This window comes from Canis lupus, chromosome 33 (genome assembly GCF_003254725.2).
Source record: "Canis lupus dingo isolate Sandy chromosome 33, ASM325472v2, whole genome shotgun sequence".
Classification (NCBI taxonomy): Eukaryota; Metazoa; Chordata; class Mammalia; order Carnivora; family Canidae; genus Canis; species Canis lupus.
The window spans coordinates 29,775,702-29,797,808 of NC_064275.1; the positions used below are offsets into that span (position 1 = coordinate 29,775,702).

At 43.1% G+C, this 22,107-nt stretch overlaps 2 protein-coding genes across 2 annotated transcripts in view; both read right to left on the reverse strand.

Annotated features, from left to right (window-relative positions):
• The window catches only part of RNF168 (ring finger protein 168), a 33,405-nt gene extending 32,266 nt beyond the window's left edge, over positions 1–1,139 (reverse strand). The window contains exons 1-2 of the mRNA XM_025474099.3: positions 971–1,139; positions 326–662 (exon numbers count right to left, since the gene is read on the reverse strand). Coding sequence (XP_025329884.1) covers positions 326–626 — 301 coding nt within the window. The 5' untranslated portion in view covers positions 627–662; positions 971–1,139. The remainder of the gene's footprint in view (positions 1–325; positions 663–970) is intronic.
• Positions 1,140–5,150: 4,011 nt separating this feature from the next.
• Positions 5,151–11,181, reverse strand: SMCO1 (single-pass membrane protein with coiled-coil domains 1). Its single transcript, XM_049105564.1, has 4 exons — positions 10,933–11,181; positions 7,003–7,152; positions 6,053–6,576; positions 5,151–5,852 (listed from the first exon to the last, which is right to left on the reverse strand). The coding sequence occupies exons 1-3, from the start codon at positions 10,980–10,982 to the stop codon at positions 6,132–6,134; spliced, it is 645 nt and encodes a 214-aa protein (XP_048961521.1). The 5' UTR covers positions 10,983–11,181; the 3' UTR covers positions 5,151–5,852; positions 6,053–6,131.
• Between the last annotated feature and the right edge of the window lie 10,926 nt (positions 11,182–22,107).

The window sequence follows — 22,107 nt, forward strand, 5'->3', positions numbered from 1 at the left end:
GACATGCTATCAACTGGTTTCTAGTGTGTGGAACACAAATGGATGTTCGCTTTTTTTTGTTTTGTTTTGAAGATTTTTGTAAGTTATTCATTCATGACAGACACAGAGAGAGAGAGGCCCAGACACAGGCAGAAGGGGAAGCAGGCTCCACGCAGGGAGCCCGACGCGGGACTCGATCCGGGGACCCCCGGGGTCACGCCTGGGGCCGCAGGCGGCGCTAACCGCTGAGCCACCGGGGGGGGGGGGCCCAGGGATTCACTTTTTAAAGGGTTTTTATTTTTTTCTCTCTTCCCCGCAGACTCCACACACGCCGGGTGTGACTCACCGACGTCCTCCGGCTCCTGCCCCGAGGCTCTGCGCTTGCACTCCCTGGCGTAGTGTTTCTGGATGACGGCCCACAGCTCGGCGTTGACCAGGGAATTCCTTCGGGTGTGGTACCGGGTCCACGAAGAGACCCGGCGGCGGCAGAACGGGCAGCACAGACTCGCCTTCTCCACAGTCGCCTGGAAGCACGGACTGCACAGCGTGTGGCCGCACGGCAGCGTGATGGGCTCGACGAGGATGTCCACGCAGATGCGGCACTGGCACTCCGACAGGGAGGGGACGGCGCGTCGGGCGGCCGCCATTTCCGGAAGCTAGCCGGGCCCCCCCGCCATCGACCCCTGCAAGACAAAGGCGCTCGTGGCGGGCCCCACCGCGGCGGACGCCGCCCTGCAGCCGTTGAGGCGTCCCGCCCGGCAGCCGGCGCCGCGGGATTCACACCCGCGCCCTGAGGCCGACCGCGGGCGCGCAGCCGCACGGAGCCGCCGGGGGAGCCAGGCTGCGGGGTCACCACAGCCGCGGCGGCAGGGCGGGCGGGACGCGCCGACGGCCCCGCCCCCCCCTCACCCGCCGGGCGCCCCGCTGGCTCGCGGCGGCCGCGCCCCAGGCCGCGCAGGCGGGAAGCGCGGCGGCAGCACTTCCGTCTTACCGCTGTCGCAGGCGCACCCCGCGAGCCCCCGTTCGGGCTTCCGCGCGCCTCCAGCGGCTCCCGGCGCAGGACACCGCGCTCCCCTTCCTCTCGTCAGCCGCAAACGCTCGTCGGCGCGGTGCTGCCGCAGCGACGCGGCAGGGGCTGTGACGTCACAGCCGCAGGCCCGCCCCCGGGCCGCGCGGCGGCGGGGCGGGACTTCCGGGTCCTGGGGGCTTCCGGAGCCTCGCCCGCCGGGGCTCGGTCCTGCGGCGCCGCAGCTGTCGCTCGGCTCGGGCTGCGGCCGGCCTCCCCCGCGTGGCTGCTGCTCGCGGGTCCTGCGGAAGCCCGGGAGGGTCGCGAGCGTGGGCTGCGGCACAGAAAGGGAAACCTCGACACAAGTTAGAGACCCAACAGGGGGCAGCCCGGGTGGCTCAGCCGCTTAGCGCCGCCTGCAGCCCAGGGCGTGACCCCGGGTCGCGGGATCGAGCCCCACCTTGGGCTCCCTGCAAGGCGCCTGCTTCTCCCTCGGCCTCTCTCTGTGTCTCTCATGAATAAATAAATAAAATATTTTTAAAAATAAAATAAAAATAAAGACCCAACAGGAGGCAGCCCAGGTGGCTCAGCGGTTTAGCGCCGCCTGCAGCCCAGGGCGTGACCCCGGGTCGCAGGATCCGCTCCTTGAGCTCCCTGCAGGAGCCTGCTTCTCCCTCTGCCTGTGTCTCTGTTGTCTCTGCCTCTCTCTCTCTCTCTCTCTGTCTCTCATGAATAAATAAATAAAATCTTAAAAGAAAAAAGAAAGACTCAACAGTCATTTTAAAAATGCTTCCCGTGGGGATCCCTGGGTGGTGCAGCGGTTTGGCGCCTGCCTTTGGCCCAGGGCGCGATCCTGGAGACCCGGGATCGAATCCCACATCGGGCTCCCGGTGCATGGAGCCTGCTTCTCCCTCTGCCTGTGTCTCTGCCTCTCTCTCTCTCTCTCTCTCTGTGACTATCATGAATAAATAAATAAAATCTAAAAAAATAAAAAAAATAAAAAAAAAATAAAAAAAATAAAAAAAAATAAAAATGCTTCCCGAGGCCCCTGGGTGGCTCAGCAGTTGAGCATCTGCCTTGGCTCAGGTCGTGATCCCGGGTCCTGGGATCGAGTTCTGCATCCAGCTCCCTGCAGGGGGGTGGGGGTCTTCATAGGGAATTACCGGATCAGGGCGGTTTCCCCGAGAATCCGGTGTGAGCTGCCCTGCAAGGCCCTGGATCTCTAGCCTCCAGCCTCAGGACCAGCGCTGCCACCGGCCACCCAAGACTTTTTGTTGTTGTTGTTGTTGCATCCAAGTCTTGTTACTATCAACGTCCGTACCCAATTTTTGGAAAAGAGATTCTTGGAAAAGGGAAAGGGAGGGAGAGGCCTCAAGAATGAGGAAGAGAAAAATTTGTTCAGTTCAAAGTCAAGATTTGATGAACCATTACTGTGTCCGTCTTCAGTTCCATCCATTTCTATGGAGGTTTCATAGGACTTGGGAAGACAAACTACAGGATTGCCTCGATTCTGGGGCTTAGCTGTCACATGCATCATTTGTAATGTACTCCTGTACTATTAAATTCCAATCTAGAGCAACCAAAACTACGAAAGAAGTAAAAAAATATTTTAGTATTTTGTGCACTCTGAAATGAGTTTTCCACTTTGATACTAAATTCTTGTGCTGATAGGGATCCCTGGGTGGTGCAGTGGTTTGGCGCCTGCCTTTGGCCCAGGGCGCGGTCCTGGAGACCCAGGATCGAGTCCCACGTCGGGCTCCTGGTGCATGGAGCCTGCTTCTCCCTCTGCCTATGTCTCTGCCTCTCTCTCTCTGTGTGACTATCATAAAAAAAATAAATAAATAAATAAAGAAAGAAGAAAGAAAGAAAGAAAGAAAGAAAGAAAGAAATTCTTGTGCTGACAACTGATCCTACTGTTTTGAATTCTATGAAAAAAGTAGGTTTTGGGGATGCCTGGCTGGCTGCCTGGTTGGTAAAGCATGCAACTCTTAATCCCATTTGAGCTTGAGCCCCACATTGGATGTAGAAATTACTTAAAAAAATTTTTGTTTTATTTTAAAAAAAGTAGGTTTGGGCTAGAGAAAATACAGGGATTAAATAGACTCACCCCTAGCACTTACTAAAGCCCAGAGACAGAGTTACTGTTTAATGGTTACAGAGTTTATTTTCAGACAGACTGTAGTGATGGTTGCACAGTGTTATGAATGTATCTAATACGCTGAACTGTCCACTTAAAATGATTAAGATGGTAAATTTTATGCATATTTTACCGCAATAAGAAAAATTTTTGAAAAACAACCAAAACTAAATAAAAAGAAAAGCAATAAAAGTCAGGCTTGAGGGATCCTTGGGTGGCCCAGCGGTTTAGCGCCTGCCTTTGGCCCAGGGCGTGATCCTGGAGAACCGGGATTAAATCCCACGTCGGGCTCCTGGTGCATGGAGCCTGCTTCTCCCTCTGCCTGTGTCTCTGCCTCTCTCTATCTCTGTGACTATCATAAAAAAAAAAAAAAAGTCAGGCTTGAGTTCTTGAGGAAATGTTGCATAGATGTGGAGGTAGAGAAAAATATCACTGTGCATGAATACAATCTTTGAGGTGTTTTGGGTTTGCTAAGCCATTCAGGTTGGCTGCATGGTTTCCAGAGGGAGCCAAAGCAAGGAGTCATGGGCCCTTGATAGAGAGCTTTGGGAACTTTTGTTTTAATGTGAATTCAGAAATCTTTGGTTGTCATCCACTTGTCCATGATATCAACACCTCAGCCTAAAATTGCAGGCTCCTTAATATGGTCCCAACCTGCTTTTCCCTGTGGAATCTCCCATTATCCATTTTTTTTTAAGATTTATTTATTTATTAGAGAGAGGTGGGAGAGAGAGAGGTGCATGCGCCTGTGTGCATGGTGGGGGAGGGGCACAGAGAGTGAGATAAACTCCAGCCAACTGTGCTCAGTGTGGAACCCGTTTCAGAGCTGTATCCCATGACCCTGAGATCATGTCCTGAGCCAAAACCAAGAGATGGACACCCAACCAACTGAGCCACCCAGGTGCCCCTCTCCCATTATTCTTTTAAAGATTGAACTATGATCTAGTTGCTGGCGTCCAAATCTTGTGCTTTCAGACCATTGTCTGAAATCTTAATTCATTTTAATGAATTACTTTGTTGCTTTGCCTACTTGAAGGATCAACTCATTGTACTTCCTCCAGGAAATATTCCTTAACCACACAGTGACCTCCTCTGAACTCACCCAATCATATATTGCCTAGTGATAGTGGTTTTTATTATAGTCTTATCTTCTAAGATTTGCATTTTGATTTCTGTGTTCAGGTATTTATGTGTATTTATGTCTGTGTAGTAGATCCATATTATGTGTTTCCTCAGGTTTCCTTGGCGTTGTTTACTTTCTGAACCCACAGTCCCTGTTCTGCCTGGGGCTGACCTGTTGCATTTCTAGAATCTCTGGCTCTTCCTATCACTTCTGGACTCCAATGAAACACTGCGCTGAGCAATGCAGGCACTGGATTTCCACTGACTGGGAGGGCTTAGATGATGCATCTTGGAAGTATGGTGGGAGGGTCACTCCCCGTAGAACAAACTTTGGCCCACTGGAAACCGTAGACTAAGCGAGCATGACAGAGAAATTCCCTTTCCATCTACCTTCCAAGGCATGTTTTCTCTAAACAGTGTGCCTGGAGAGGACAAGACAGTGAGTAGATTTTTTTTTTTTAAGATTTTATTCTAAAAATCTTAAGTAATCTCTGCACCCAACATGGGGGTCAAACCTACAACCTTGAGGTTAAGGGTCAAATACTCTACCAAGTGAGCCAGCCAGGTGCTCCAAGACTGGGTACACTTATCTGCCAAACATGCTCCTGTGTCTCCTGTTACCTCATTTTGGTTGATCTGAATTTGTACCTCCCAAATAAAACACGCACGCACTTAACCTTTACCTAGAAGACAGGGTCCACATTTTTAAATGTTTCTGTTATTCTCAGCACCTAGCACCTGGAATTGGTGTTCAATAAATATACCTTCTTGGGATCCCTGGGTGGCGCAGAGGTTTGGCGCCTGCCTTTGGCCCAGGGCGCGATCCTGGAGACCCGGGATCGAATCCCACATCGGGCTCCCGGTGCATGGAGCCTGCTTCTCCCTCTGCCTGTGTCTCTGCCTCTCTCTCTCTCTCTCTCTGTGACTATCATAAATAAATAAAAATTTAAAAAAAAAAATAAATATATCTTCTTAATTTTTTAAGATTTTATTTTTAAGTAATCTCTGTACCCAACATGGGGCTCAAACCTACAGCCCTGAGATCAAGAATCACATGCTCTATCAAATGAGCCAGCCAGGGGCCCCAATAAATATTTTCATATATAGTCAGTGTCTAAGAGTTCCCTTTCCAGTGTAAAATAACTGTGGTAGTGTACCAGAGTGAAAATGCACAATATACAATATATATTAGGTGTCTTTATTGTTTTTTTTTGCCTTTTAATATATAGTACATTCACATGGTTCAAAATTCAAAATGTACAAAAGGGATTGAGAGTGAGAATTTCTCCTACCTTTGACCTCTAGCCTCTTCATTTTTCTCCCTGTGACAACCAATGTTCTTACTTTGTAACATATCTCTCCAGAAGCAGCTTATGAAATTTATGGATATATTAGCTGTGTGTGTGTGTGTGTGTGTGTGTGTATTTTTGCCCTCTTTTTCCACTTAACAATATATCGGAAATATTTTAAAATAACGCATCTTGGTGATAGCTCCACATCATTCTCTTCATTCTCTTATATTGCTACACAGAAAGTATCCACTACTTAAAAGTATCCAATTTATCATATTTTGTTTGGGCTCCCCTCACTTTTGCTATAAAAATGAACCTGTAGGGATCCCTGGGTGGCGCAGCGGTTTAGCGCCTGCCTTTGGCCCAGGGCGCGATCCTGGAGACCCGGGATCGAATCCCACGTCGGGCTCCCGGTGCATGGAGCCTGCTTCTCCCTCTGCCTATGTCTCTGCCTCTCTCTCTCTCTCTGTGTGACTATCATAAATAAATAAAAAATTAAAAAAAAAAAAAATGAACCTGTAATACATTGTACATACATCGTCTTCCCCTGTTTACAAGATAAACTACTAGAAAAAGAATCTCTTGGTCATCAAAGTTAGTTTTTGACAGATGGTATCAACTCTTTCAGGGAGGACTTCGGCTCTTCGGGAGCACTCACTGCTTTCCCCTTCTCAATGACCTGAACAGCCCTCAGCAAACCGCCCTGCAGAGACTGGTTCTTTACCATGTTAGTGATCAGGACGCTGACATCTCTGATATACATGTGCCTCACCTTAGCAACATAGTATTCCGTCTTGTTACCATGTGCAATAAAGAAGGTGCAAAGCGCCCTGATATCTCCTTCCTGCAGCCCGCACTCCTCCAGGACAGACTCCCACACAGCTCTAATGCGCCCGTTCTTGACTTTTCGTCTTAGGACAGAGGCCAAGGTGGGAAGACCTCTCACCAGGTCTGGCAGCTTCTCAACCACATGGGTGTGCAAGCAGACGAGTACATCAATAACGTAGCTGTGTAAAATATTCAGTTCCATTGAAGTGAATCTACAAAAAATGTGGAGAGCTGCTCAATCAGTAGGACTCTTTATGTACAAACATACAGTGAATTCCATCAGGATACAAACCCACTACAAGAACCAGTTGTTGTATTTTAGAAAATACTTACTTTAGAAAGGGCCTACACTATGCTGGATAGCTTAGGTCTCAGGCCACTCACACTACACATTTCTCAGCGGCAGAGGAGTTACGTCAACCATCTCTGTGTTAGTAAGCTATTGGCAAACAAGAGACACTGATGAAATGCATATGGCAGTGCTGGCGTAGCTACAGGTGCTCAAATTAATCTTTTTTGAATCGATTAACATAAGGAAATAGGATTTCTTCACAATCCATTGAAATTCAAGTTTAGCATGACCACTGCAAGCTCTCATGAAGCCACAAAATTTCACTGATTTATCATTGGATACTCACTTGGGTGCCAGAACTGCTGTCCACAGCTCATCTTGGGCTGCCTGGCTTGCCAAAGCCTTGCTATGATGTTCAAATTTCTGTGTCAAACTATCCTTGATGAAGTCCAGTTCTTTAAACTGTGCTTCTAAAGCTTGGAGTTTGTGGTCTACTCTATAGATAAAAGAATCAAGGGGTACTTTAGGACAAGGGACAAAGCTAAGGTTTTGCCTAAGATAAGACTCTAATACATTGTTTATAACCACTATTAATTTGGGTAGTGAGGGCCCCTGGGTGGCTCAGCGGTTGAGCGACTGCCTTGAGCTCAACTCATGATCCCAGAATCCGGGAATCGAGTCCTATGTCGGGCTCCCTGCATGGAGCCTGCTTCTCCCTCTGCCTGTGTCTCTGCCTCTCTCTCTGTGTCTCTCATGGATAAATAAATAAAATCCTTAAAAAAAATTGGGGTAGCTATTTAAATTTAAGATTATGAGCAGATGTTCCTATTTGCCATTCTCTCTAGCCATCATCCTAGTTCTTATATTCCTTATATTGCCAATTGTCTTATATTGAATTGTCTAATTACTTGAATTATCTGCCACGACTTGATTTTGTGTTGTACTTTATACTTTACATAGTATGTTAGGGGCACCTGGCTGGCTGAGTCAGTGGAACATGCAACTCTCAATCTCAGGGTCTTGAGTTCAAGCCCCACATTGGGCTTGGAGCCTACATTAAAAAAAAAAAAAAAAAAAAAAAAGGACTTTAAATACAAGCATTACTTTGATTCTCACAACAACCAGAAGAAGTGAAGCAGTCATTTTTATCATGTTGCAGGTAAAGGAATTGAGGGGCACCTGGTTGGCTCAGTCGGAAGAGCATGGGATTTTTGCTCTCAAGGTAATAGTTAAAGCCCTACATTGGGTGTAGAGATTATTTTTTTAAATTTTTATTAAATTTTTTATTCATGAGAGACACGGAGAGGGGGGAGAGAGAGAGAGAGAGAGAGGCAGAGACACAGGCAGAGGGAGAAGCAGGCTTCATGCAGGGAGCCCAATGTGGGGCTCGATCCTGGGACTCAGGATCATGCCCTGGGCTGAAGACGGTGCTAAACCACTGAGCCACTTGGGCTGCCCCCAAGATTATTTTTAAAAATAGACTTCATAGATAAAGAAATTGAGTCTCCAAAAGATTGAGACCTAATGTCATGCTAGCTAGGTGCTGGGACCAGTATTTAATAAGGTGCACTTCTCTGGTCTGACTTCTGGAATCCTCTCCCACCTTCAAGGATAAGCTCATTTTCCACTATTCTCTTGAATCTACTAGACTTTAAGCCTGGAGATCACCCTGCCTACTTAATTTTCAGAGGGACCTCCTCCACTACCTGTCACTCCCTACCTCCTGCTTTATTTTTATTTAATTATTTTGGAGATTTTATTTATTTGCTTGACAGAGAGAAAGCAAAAGCAGAGGGAGCAGCAAGCAATGGGGAGAGGGAGAAGCAGGCTTTCCTGCTGAGGAGAGAGCCCTACATGGAGCTCGATCCCAGGACCCTGGGATTATAACCTGAGCCAAAGGCAGATGCTTAACCAGTGAGCCACTCAGGCCCCCTCTGCTTTATTTTTAGGGTTACCGTTTCATGAATGAATTGTGAGCTGTTGGAGGGAATCAGAGACTATTTCTTGGCCATCCTTATACCTGTCTCCCAATACCTAGCAAAGGTCTTAGACAGAAGTAATAAAATATGTCTCATATGATCAACATCTATAATGTGAATGAGATGCCAAGCTGTGTAACCCAACATGGGCATTTGGATAGCTCTGAACAGGCTTAATCATCAGACGGTGCTGTGACACCAGAATTATGTCAAACTGAATCACAAAGAACTGAAACAACACAACTCACTTGCCTGAATTGTTTTTCATGAAAGTGGTATACAAATACACATACCACTTTCTTGAGCTTCTATGTCCTCAGGGACCTGAATGCTGTTGTGGCTGCCCAGGTTCTGTCTTTGGCCGTCTTCTCTTCTTGCTCCTCACTTTATCTCAAGGCTAATTTAGTTTCAGGTACCAGCTCTCTCCTAAGCACTAGACCTGTATCTTTATGTTTTGTGCATCTCCACCTGGATGGAGGTGTCAAACTCTCCTGTCTTAAACTGAACCTACTATCTCTCCCCCTCTCTCATCTTCAGAAATTACTATGGTGGTATTTACTCACTGTTTTGGGTATTTTGTTTACATATAGATAAGGCCCACTACGAAATGTGTTGTGTTTCATAGGAGTGTAAGCCTGCATGACCTAACATGCCAACAATCTCTGTTTACATGTCAAAACAATGTCATCTGGCATACTGCTTGTGTTAACTTTGACATCTTTAAGACTATATTGCTTATAGGTCATCTCTAGCTTGAACTCTAGAGAGGAGCTCTAGTTTCTCAGTCAGTATATGAGTTCACAATTGTTAACAGTTCTTTGGAAGGCTCTGACCAAAAGACATTCCCACACCATTCCAAATCCTAAACAACATGTCTGCAAATCTAAGTCTGTTTTCTACTATAATTTCCCAGGTTTGTTAGTGGACATCACCATCAATTGCTTTAAACTAGAGATCTCAGAATAATTTTGACCTTTGTTTTCTTCCTCTCCATTAATGCTTCTAAACTATCCCTTCCTCTCCATCACCACTAAACCAGGTAATAACTATCTTTCATTTTGACCTAGGATTACAAATCCTTGCTTTCAATTTCTGCTACCTCTAATCCATCCTCTAGAAATATGCTTCTAAAACACAATTCTGGGACGCCTGGGTGGCTCAGCGGTTGAGCGTCTGCCTTCAGCTCAAGGCATGATCCCAGGATCTGGGATCGAGTCCCACATCAGGCTCCTTGCAGGGAGCCTGCTTCTCCCTCTGCCTGTGTCTCTGCCTCTCTCTCTGTGTCTCTCATGGATAAATAAAATCTTTTTATTTTTTATTTTTTTAAATAAAATCTTTTTAAAAAATAAAATAAAACACAATTCTGATCATGTAACTCAACTGATTATCTATGTTATCCACTGATAGTTAGAGCCAAACTAGATATCCTCAGGAAGATAAACATAAAGCCATTAGTTAGCCCTTTGCTCCCATCTTTTGCCACTCATCTCGTATCCTTTTTTTAAAATTTTATTTATTTATTCATGAAAGAGAGAGAGAGAGAGGCTGAGACACAGGCAGAGGGAGAAGCAGGCTCCATGCAGGGAGCCCAATGTGGGTCTTGATCCTAGGACTCCAGGATCATGTCCTGGGCCAAAGGCAGACGCCAAACCGCTGAGCCACCCAGGGATCCCTCATCTCGTATCTTTTTTTTTTTTTTCATCTCGTATCCTAATCACGAATCACGAGAGACATCTAGCAGCGCACTGAACACAGCATACGATTCCAGGCTTCTGTGGCTTCCATATAGTATGTACAGTTCCTCAGCCTAGAATTCCTTCCCATATTTCTCTTTCTCATAACCTGTTATTCACACTTTAAGATTCAGCTTCTCTCTCTGGGAAGGGTTCCTTTTCCTAGTGTACAAGGCAAATTTAATTGATCCTCTCTTCATGCTCTCATGGCCCTTTAGGAATATCACCATCATGTCAATCACATTAAATTCTAACTATTTTTGAATACTTCTGTTATCCCTATAGGCTTTGAGCTCCTCAAGGACAGAAACCTATTTTACTTATTTTGTATACCTAGAATATAGCACATGCATTAATTGAATGGAATTCACCTGGGAGTAATTTTTTTAGATTATTACTTTATATATATTTTTAACCTGGAAGACTTAAACCACTTTAAACAGAGACAGAATTCTGATCAGCATGCCTGTAATTCTTTGCCTAGTTTTATTTTTTATTTTTCTCTTACCCATTTTCCCAAAAAAGCAGACCTATGCTTGTTCCCACCCTGTAGCCCTTAGAAACCTTTTCATTGCCTTCTTCAAGGATATCAGGGTTGTGGTTTCATTGTTCATCTTCTTAAAGCAAAATGAAAGAAAACAAAACAAGGAAAACAAAAACCTAAGGGAGGTTTGAATCCAGGGTTTTCTGCTGTCTTCCACTCAGCAACAGGCAGCAGTAGTATGAGTATTTGATCTAAATTCTGCCTGAAAGGTCACTCAGTGCAAGAAGCTTTTAATAGCTTGTACATCCAAATATAGTTTCAAAGAACTGATCATGTGAACACAGGTGTCCTAAAACGCACTATAATATTTTTTTCTTTTTTTTTCGCACTATAATATTTGCTTTTGTAAAGTGAACTGTAAGTACATCAACATAGCAAAACAATCAGATATAATCATGGCTCTATATGTATTCTGATAAATGTATATATGGATATATAAATATATACATATACTAGGATTAAATTTGATGAAAAATTACTCAACCTAGTCATCCTTAGAAACTAGCAAATATTTATTGAGAGCTTCTGCTATTAGATTAAGTATTGAAAGTAATAGACGGAGGGCACCTGGGTGGCTCAGGCTATTAGGTATCCTACTCTTGATTTTGGCTCAGGTCATGATCAGTTGTGAGATCAAGCCTAGAGCTGGGTGTGGGGCCTCCTTAAGATTCTGTCTCTCCGGGGATCCCTGGGTGGCGCAGCGGTTTGGTGCCTGCCTTTGGCCCAGGGTGCGATCCTGGAGACCCGGGATCGAATCCCACGTTGGGCTCCCGGTGCATGGAGCCTGCTTCTCCTTCTGCCTATGTCTTTGCCTCTCTCTCTCTGTGACTATCATGAATAAATAAAAATTAAAAAAAAAAGATTCTCTCTCTCTCTCTAAAAATACATACATACATACATACATACATAAGAAAATAAAAACAGACATAAAACAAGTCTCCTGGGCCAGCCCAGGTGGCTCAGTGGTTTAGCACTGCCTTCAGCCCAGGGTGTGATCCTGGAGACCCCGGATCAAGTCCCATATGGGGCTCCCTGCAGGGAGCCTGCTTCTCCCTCTGCCTGTGTCTCTGTCTCTCTGTATGTCTCTCATGAATAAATAAATAAAACCTTTAAAAATAAATAAAAATATGGAAAGAGGATGTGCAAGTGGTATCTGCACTCCTTACAGCATTACTCACCATAGGCAAGATATGGAAATGGCCTAACTGTCCAGAAAGAAGGAAATTCTGCTGTTGTATCAATATGGATGGACTTTGAGGGCGTTATGCTAAATGAAATGAGCCCAACAGAGAAAAACAAATACTGCAGCCTATCACTTATTATATGTGGAATCTAAATAAAGAAGTCAAACCCAGAAACAGAAAAGTAGAAAAGTGGTTGCCAGGGGTTGTGAGTGGGGGAAATAGGGAGAGTCTGGCAAAAGGGTAAGGAAAAAAAATTCAGGGATCCCTGGGTGGCGCAGCGGTTTGGCGCCTGCCTTTGGCCTAGGGCGCGATCCTGGAGACCCAGGATCGATTCCCACGTCGGGCTCCCGGTGCATGGAGCCTGCTTCTCTCTGCCTGTGTCTCTGCCTCTCTTTCTCCCTCTGTGACTATCATAAATAAATAAAAATTAAAAAAAAAAAAAAAACATTTAAAAAAAAAAAAAAAAAAGGAAAAAAAATTCAAAACAAAACAAAAACTTGTCACCAAAGTAACCTCCCCTAGAATCATTCCATTGCTGGTGTACTTATTGTAAGGAGTAACTTTGCCTTATTGATTAAGCCTTTTGCAGTTGGGCTTCTCTCTCTTTTTTTTTTTTTTTTTTTAAGATTTTATTTATTTATTCATGACCGACAGAGAGAGAGAGAGAGGCAAAGACACAGGCAGAGGGAGAAGCAGGCTCCACGCAGGGAGCCCGATCGATGCAGGACTTGATCCCAGGTCTCCAGGATCACACCTCGGGCCCAAGGCAGTGCTAAACTGCTGGGCCACCAGGTCTGCCCAAGTTGGGCTTCTCTTAAGGAGTTAACAGTTCAGTGAAGGATACATTATATATCAGGTTCCTCGTTGCTGAGATTTCTCCTGAAACCCTTCATTAGTTTTCTTATGGGTAGATCAGTGGCCAGAACCTTGACAAGAAAATAAAACAGAGAAGGAAGGAGAGAATGCTGAACACTCATTTAACCTGGTATCTCAGAATAAGGCACCGGGGACCCTGCCCCCAGAAAAATGTTGCGAGCAGGGCAAAGCGTAAAAAGTTCTGCTTGGGGTAAGAACCTACCAACTGGGACCCCCGGGTGGCTCAGCAGTTGAACGTTCACCTTTGGCTCAGGCGTGATCCCGGGTTCCCGGATTCGAGTCCCACATGGGGCTCCTAGCACGGACAAGGAGCCCGCTTCTCCTTCTTCCTATGTCTCTGCCTCTCTGTGTATGTGTGTCTCATGAATAAATAAATAAAAATAAAATCTTAAAAAAAAAAAAAAAAAGAGCCTACCAATTCCACCCGCCAGTGTTGTTTCCTCTAGGGGCTGCCTGCCTATGGAGATCCAGTGTTTGTTCCCTTCTCCCCGCTTGCACTTGTCTATGCAGACCTGAACAGTACCTGCTGATCACTCCATCTTTGATTGCCTGATTTCCTTTTCTCTGTCCAAACTCGTAATTTCTTGATCTCATCTGCCAGGCTCATCTTTCAGACCCTCCCCTGTCATACTGCCTTCCAAACTTTTTTTTTTTAATAGTGAACTTTATTTTTTAGAGCAGTTTTAGGTAAAAGTACAGAAGGTATATCCCTGCCCTCATAGAGGCCCCACCTCCCCAGCTACAGACATCCTGCACCACAGTGGTTACATTAGTTATTTCTGATAAACTACACTGTCTTGTCATTATCACCCAAAGTGCACAGTTTACGTTAGGGTTCACTCTTGGCTTTGTCCATGCTACGGGCTTTGACAAATGTATAATAACGTGTATCCACCATTGTAGTATCACACAGAAGAGTTTCACTGTCCTAAAAATCCTCTATGCTCTGTGGATTCATTTCCCCTGTCTGCCTCCCCCCACCCCCAACCTCTGGTAACCACTGATCATTTCACGGCCTCCATAGTCTTGCCTTCTCCAGAATGTCATATAGCTGGAACCATACAGTATGTAGGTTTCTCCGATTGCCTTCTTTCACTCATACTATGCATTTCAGTTTCCTCCATGTCTTTTCATGGTTTGATAGCTCAGTTCTTTTTAAGGCTGAATAATATTTCATTGTTCAGATGTACCAGTTTCTTTACTCACTCACCTACTGAAGGAATCTTGAATATTTCCAAGTTTTGGCAGTTATTAATGAACCTGCTATAAACATTGGAGTGCACATTTTTGTGGGGGCATAAATTTTTGGTCTATTTGAGCGAATAACAAGAAGCATGATTGTTGGATTGCATGGTAAGAGTATGTTTGTAAGAAACTGTCCAACTGTCTTCCAAAGTGGCTGGACCACTTCGCATTTCCACCAGCAGGTAATGATAGTTTTTGTTGCTCTGCATCCTTGCCAGCATATTGGTGTTGTCACTGTTTTGGATTTTGGCCATTCAAATAGGTGTATATTGTATCTTATTGTTTTATTTTTTAAAAAATATTTTATTTATTTATTCATGAGAGAGAGAGAGACGCAGAGACACAGGCAGAGGCAGAAGAAGGCTCCACGCAGGGAGCCTGATGTGGGACTTGATCTCAGGTCTCCAGGATCACGCTCTGGGCTGAAGGCGGCGCTAAACCACTGAGCCACCCGGGCTGCCCTATCTTATTGTTGTTTTTTTTTTTTTTTTAAATTTTTATTTATTTATGATAGTCACAGAGAGAGAGGCAGAGACATAGGCAGAGGGAGAAGCAGGCTCCATGCACCGGGAGCCCGACGTGGGATTCGATCCCGGGTCTCCAGGATCGTGCCCTGGGCTAAGGGCAGGCGCCAAACCGCTGCGCCACCCAGGGATCCCCTATCTTATTGTTTTAATTTGCATTTCCCCAATGACAAATTCATGGCTTACTTGCCATTGTATATCTTCTTTGGTGAAGTATCCGTCCAGCTGTTTTGCCCTTTTTATTTTATTTATTTATTTTTGTTGTTTTGCCCTTTTTAAAATCAGCTTGTTTTTTATTATTGAGTTTCAAGGGTTCTCTACATATTTATCTATTGTCGCTTTTTCAGGGTTTTTTTTTTTAAGATTTTATTTATTTATTAATGAGAGACAGAGAGAGAGAGAGAGAGAGGCAGAGACACAGGCAGAGGGAGAAGCAGGCTCCATGCAGGGAGCCTGATGCGGGACTCCACCAGAACTGCAGGATCAGGCCCTGGGCTGAAAGCAGGTGCTAAACTGCTGAGTCACCTGGGCTGCCTGTTTTTTCAGGTTTTTAAAAAAGATTTTATTTATTTAGGGATCCCTGGGTGGCTCAGCGGTTTAGTGCCTGCCTTTGGCCCTGGGCGTGATCCTGGAGACCCAGGATCGGGTCCCGCATCGGGCTCCCTGCATGGAGCCTGCTTCTCCCTCTGCCTGTGTCTCTGCCTCTCTCTCTGTGTCTATCATGAATGAATAGATAAAATCTTAAAAAAAAAAAAAAAGATTTTATTTATTTATTTGACAGAGAATAAGAGAGAGAGAGAGAACACAAGCAGGCCAAAGTGGCAGGCAGAGGGAGAAGAAGATACAGACTCCCCACTGAGGAGAAAGCCCAACATGGGGCTCTATTCCAAGACCCTGGGATGATGACTTGAGCTGAAGGCAGACACTTAACTGACTGAGCCATCCAGGCACCCCTGTTACCGATTTTTCAAATATTTTCTCCCATAAACCTTTCATAACAAAGCTGCAGCCTGGATTCCTGCCTGCTTTTTGTTGCAGGGTATTGATCTTTAAAAGAATGCTGTGCTCAAAAGCAGAACAGCGGTGCCAAGAAATAAATGGTACTCTGCTCTGCTGGAACAAACATCTAAAGCAGCAGATATTTGCATTTATTACAGAGCTGAATCAAGTACTAACAATGGAACACTTTGAGCACCATACTTTGAGTGCTGAATTCAAAATACAGGTACTAAGAGAGTAATATTATTTCCAGAGGCTTCTAACTCAGAGAAAAGATCCAGGAGTTTGTGCCAGAGATTACGTTATACACAGAGGGAATTTACTGCTTAATGGTACTCTGGCAGGTTCCTTCCTTTCTCTATCTCATTTTTCTACTTCTGTACTATATGTACTTCCTGGAATGACTTCAATTCTCATTTGCACAATTTTGGAAATTTGTGCAATTCTCATCTTAGGTCCTGCTCTAGGGTAAGCTAAATTAAGACTACACCCTTACTGTCTGTGTCACATTTCTTGTTCAAGTATTAATCTCAGAGAACCTTAGCAGATCCTACCGGATAGATCAGCTATTAATCCCAAAATTTGTGTTAGTTTCGATTTTATTTTACACATATAGGTATAGTCATAGGTAGTGGAGTTCTTATGGAAACTTCCATTAAGGAAATGCTAAACAAAAACAAAAACAAAAACATGCAAATGGCTTACCTACTTCAAATCCACTGAATTTTTAAAAATTAATAGGACATTTTGTTTTTATTTTTTAAAGATTTATTTATTTATTCTAGAAAGAGAGAAGGGAGGTGCAGACAGAGAGAAAATCCTGAAGCCGACTCCCCACTGAGTGTGGAGTCTGTGGACTCTATACCATGACCCTGAGATCATGACCAGAGCTGAAATCAAGAGACGGTTGCTTAACCTACTGAGCCACCCAAGCACTCAATTAATAAGACACTTTAAAAATTGAAGTATAACATATACACAGAAAGCTGTATATCATAAGCTTAATGACTATGATGTGATATAATAAGAGATTTATATTTGATCTTTGTCCCAGTTCTGCACACAGAGCTAATAAAACTCATGTCACTTCCTTTTTTTTTTTTAATCTTTTTTTTTTTTAATTTTTTTTTTAATTTTTATTTATGATAGGCACACAGTGAGAGAGAGAGAGGCAGAGACACAGGCAGAGGGAGAAGCAGGCTCCATGCACCGGGAGCCCGACGTGGGATTCGATCCCGGGTCTCCAGGATCGCGCCCTGGGCCAAAGGCAGGCGCTAAACCTTTGCGCCACCCAGGGATCCCTCATGTCACTTCCTAAGTGATAAGAACCATAAGAGCATCTATTACGATTTTATTTTTTGTCCCCAGCTCCTAAAACAGGCGAAAGAAGTAGATTTCATTAAAATATTTGGTTTTTATCTCTAGTTACTGAAATAGCTCCAGAGTGATAAAAGTGAAAGGAGTGCCTTATTGATAACAAGCCCCTTTCAACCACGTCTGAGTTTAGTAATGAGGTAATTTTTAGAAAGCCCCTAAAGATAAGGGCTGGTTGCAACAGGAACCACTAAGTGATTAAGAGAGTTGGAACCTTAACTCCTGGAGAGGGAAGAGGGCTGGAGTTTAAGTTAATCACTAATGGCCAACAATTTAATCAGTTAGCCTACTATAATGAAGCCTCCAAAGAAATCCTGACCAAAAGGATTTGGAGAACTTCTGGGTTGGTTAATAAGAAGACATTCATAAGTCAAGAAAGTGGTGTACCCCAAACTCCACAGGGACAGAAGCTCCTATGCTCAGGACCCTTCTGGACCTCACCTATGTATCTCTCATCTGGCTATTCATTTATATTCCTTAATATGTCTTTTGTAATAAATTAATGATAATAACTAAACTGTTTCTTGGGTTCTATGAACCATTCTAACAAATTATCAAGTTTGAGGAAGAGGTAATGGTAACCTCAGATTTATAGTCAGAAGTACATGCGACAACTTGGGAATTTTTATTGGTTTCTGAAATGGGGACAGTCTTGTGGGACTAAGTCCTTAGTTTGTAGGGTCTGTGCTAACTCTGGGGAATTAGTTTTAGAATTGTATTAAATTGTAGGACACTTAGCCAGAGTCTTCCAAGAATTGGTGAATTGCTTGGTGTGGAAAATCCCACACACATGGTGTCACAAGTATTGAGTATAGAGAGGAAATGGTGTTTTTCCTTTCAATGATTTATCACAAAGTGAATACCCTCATGTAACTTTAACCTAAATCAAGGTCCCAGAACTGGCTGGACCTCATGGCCCTCCCAATAATTGCTTTCCCTCTCTTCCCAAAAGATAATTATTATGTCTCATTATATATTAGTTTTGTCTATCTTTGACCTTTTTATAAATGGAATCATCAGTATGTTCTTAATAGCTTTATTGAGATATAATTCATATATCATACAATAGGCTCATTTTAAATGTGCAATTCAAGAGTTTTAGCATACTCATGGAGTTGTGCAACCCTCATATAACTCATGGTTGAACATTTACATCACCACAAAAAGAAACCCTATACCCTCCAGTAGTCACTCTTAATTCCTTCCTAATCCCTCCACCCCCTGTGCCAATACTAGCAACCATTTATTTACTTTTTGTCGCTATAGATTTGCTTGTTCTGGACATTTCATATAAATGGAATCATACAACATATAGTTTTTTGTGACTACTTCTCTTACTTAGCATAACGTGTCCAAGATTCATCCATATTATAGCATGTACCTGTATTTCATTTCTTTTTATTGCTGAATAATATCCCATTATGTGGTGCCATGAACTGAATTGTATCCCCCCAAATTCATATGCTGAAACTTTTACCCCCAGTGTGACTGTACTTGGAAATAAGGTAATGAGGTAATTACGGTTATATGAGGTCATAGAGTAGGGGCCTAGTCCAATATGACTAGTATCCTTACAAGAAAAGGAGGCACCAGGGATGTACATGCATAAGAGAAAAGGCCATATGAGGACACAATGAGAAGGCAGCCATTAGCAAGCCAAGGATTGAGATCTTGGGAGAAACCAAATCTACATAAACTTTGATATTGGACTTCCAGCCTCCAGAAACGTGACAAATGTATTTTTGTTTTTTAATCCATCCACTCTCTGGTATTCTGTTATGCCAGGCCTAACAAACTAATAAGAACAAATGGAAATTATAGAGCTGAAATTTAAGGAACATCTGAAATTAAAAATGCACTGGATAAATCAGGAGCTAGAGATGAAAAAATAATGAAGGATCTCTGGGGGATCCCTGAGTGGCGCAGCGGTTTGGCGCCTGTCTTTGGCCCAGGGCGCGATCCTGGAGACCCAGGATCGAATCCCACGTCGGGCTCCCGGTGCATGGAGCCTGCTTCTCCCTCTGCCTATGTCTCTGCCTCTCTCTCTCCCTCTCCGTGTGACTATCATAAATAAATAAAAATTAAAAAAAAAAAAAAAAAAAAAAAAAAAAAAAAAACTTTAAAAAAAAAAAAAAAAAAAAAAAAAAAAAAAAAGGATCTCTGGAAGAATGGCAGGCAGGGATAAGGAGCCCCCTGCCCTAAGAGGAAACCACCCTTAAAAGGATTTTATACTGCTCTGGAAGGAGCCCTCCACACTTTCCCATGTGAAAAGTAGAGGAGAAAAACCTGATTGGATGACAGGCTTATGGAGGGCTAAGCAGATTGAAACAGCCTGCCAATGAGCCCATAAAAGCCCCTATATTTAGAAACGCTGATGGCAACGCTCTTGGGTCTCTTCCCTCTTCCAGATCTTTGTACTATCACTAAACCTTGCTTGGCTGCCCGCCACTCTATCTGGTCTATATCTTCATTCTTCAAAGCAGTGTGGTCAAGAACCAGATGACCACAACCTATAGGCACTAAAGGAAAAGAAATTCTATAACAAAAAGATCAATGAATCTGAACACAGGGCAACAAAAACTCTTTAAACTGAAGCACAGCAAAGTAAGGCTGAAAAATAATTAACAGAACCTCAGCAAACTGTGAGACAATATCAAGAGTTCTTACATACATACATATATATTAGAGTTCTAGAAAGAGAGAGAAGGAAGTAGAAAAAAATATTTGATGAAGAAATGTTTCCAAATTTGATGACACATATAATTCCAAGAAGTTCAAAGAAGCCCAAGCAGCATACACCTAAGAAAAAGCAATGGCAAAGATGGCGGTAGTTGGTAACGCTGTATTGTGTAGTTGAAATTTGCTAAGAGAGTAGAAATTAAATGTTTTCACTGGAAAAAAAAAAAAGGATAAATATGATAAATATGTAAGGTGATGGATGTGATAATTAACTTGATGGGTGGAATCCTTTTACAATGCATGTATATATCAAATCATCACATTGTGCACTTTAAATATCTTAGAATTTTATTCGTCAATAAAGCTAAAAGAAAAAGAGAGAAGCATACCAAAACATTAAAATCAAATGGTTGAAAGATGATGATGAAGAGAACATCATAAAAGCATCAAAGAAAAAAAAGATGCATTAAATACGGGGAAACAAAAATAAACATTCCTTATCAGAAACAATACAAGCCAGAGGAAATTGTATTGTCATTTGAAAACAAGTAAATAAAACAAAAGCAAAAGGAAAAAATTACCAACCTGCCAATGTCTATTGAGCAAAAATATCCTTCAAAACTGAAGGTGAAATAAAAAGAGATTTGCAAATAAGAAAGATAAGATTGCAGTAGGGTGGATCATTAATCCAATATGACTAGTATTATCTTAGTCCTTTGAGGCAGCTATAAAAAAATACCACAGACCTGACAGCTTATAACCACAGGAATTTATTTCTCACAGTTTTTTTTTCTTTTTAAAGATTTTTATTTATTTATTCATGAAAGACACAGAGAGAAAGGCAGAGACACAGGCAGAGGGAGAAGCAGGCTCCATGCAGGGAGCTGGAGCCGGATGCGGGACTTGATCCCAGGGCCCCAGGATCACAACCTGAGCCAAAGGAAGGTGCTCAACCACTTAGCCACCCAGGTGTTCCTATCTCTTACAGTTCTTCACAGGGTGGAAGAGGCTGGGGATCTCTCTAGAGTATCTTTAGTAAGGCACTAATCCCGTTCACAAGGCCTCCACCCTCCTGACCTCAGCACATTACAAAGGATCCACCTCTTAATACCTTTTTTTTTTTTTTCTAAGATTTATTTACTCATGAGAGACACAGAGAGAGAGAGAGGCAGAGAAGAGGCAGAGGGAGAAGCAGGCTCCATGTGGGGAGCCTGATGCGGGACTCCATCGGGATTGGGGATCATGCCCTGAGCCAAAGGCAGATGCTCAACCGCTGAGCCACCCAGGCGTCCCCTTTGGGGTTATATTTAGGAGGATACATTCAGACTAAAAGTGCCTTTATGAGAAGAGATGAGACTCAGACATATACAAGGGCAGACTGTCATATGATGTAATGCAAATTGTAATCCTAAAAGCTGTAAACTATGGAATGCCAAGGATTGCAAACTAGGAAGATATAAGGAAGGATCTTCCCCTACAGGCTTCAGACCTTGATGATACCTTGTTTGCAGACTTCTAGTCTCCAGAAAATCCTTAAGACATATTCTTTTATGCCTTAAGCCACTCAGTTTATGGGACTTTGTTATGGCAGTCCTAAGAAAGTAATAGGCCATGGTCCCTCAAGAAATGAAAATGTATATCCACAAGTATATTTGTATATGAATATTTGTAGCAGCTTTATTTATAATCGCTTGATCTGGAAGCAAGCTAGGTTTTCATCAATAAGTGGATCGATTGACAAAATGTGGTATATTCATACAATAGAATATTACTTCAGCATTAAAATTGAATATACCATGGATAAATACAACAAAATTTACAAATTTCAAAAATACTTTGCTAGGGATTCTATTTTCTTGAAGCTTGAAAATAGGTTTAACTAATCCATCATGAGAGAATAGTTCTATGATAGTTACGCAGGTAAATAGTTGCAAACATTTGTTAAACTCATTGAGCTATGTACTTAAATTTTTAATTATGTAAATTATACTCAAGATGGTTGATCAAAAATACATACTATAAAAGTTTGTAATAAATGTTCATAGCAGCATTATACATAATAACCAAAACGTTTTAACAACCCAAATGTTGCCAATCAATTGATGAATAGGTAAATAAAATGTGGTTTAGCCAGATATGTTCGTCTTCTGTGGCTACTGATGTGAATTTTTAGAGTATCGTTGGGGTCTGGAGGCAAAGCCAAGAAATAATTATTGAGACATCTTGGGTGCAAAAAGGTGGTTTTATTAAATCATGGGGGCTGGGGATCCCTGGGTGGCGCAGCGGTTTGGCGCTTGCCTTTGGCCCAGGGCGT

Bases quoted from the DNA above. Each gene is read 5' to 3' on its own strand.
- SMCO1 (XM_049105564.1), bottom strand. From the start codon at position 10,982: ATGAACAATGAAACCACAACCCTGATATCCTTGAAGAAGGCAATGAAA. The intron at 7,153-10,932 runs GTTTCTAAGGGC...TTTTATCTATAG, and splicing joins TTGAAGAAGGCAATGAAAAG to AGTAGACCACAAACTCCAAG. The intron at 6,577-7,002 runs GTGAGTATCCAA...CATTTTTTGTAG, and splicing joins ACAGCAGTTCTGGCACCCAA to ATTCACTTCAATGGAACTGA.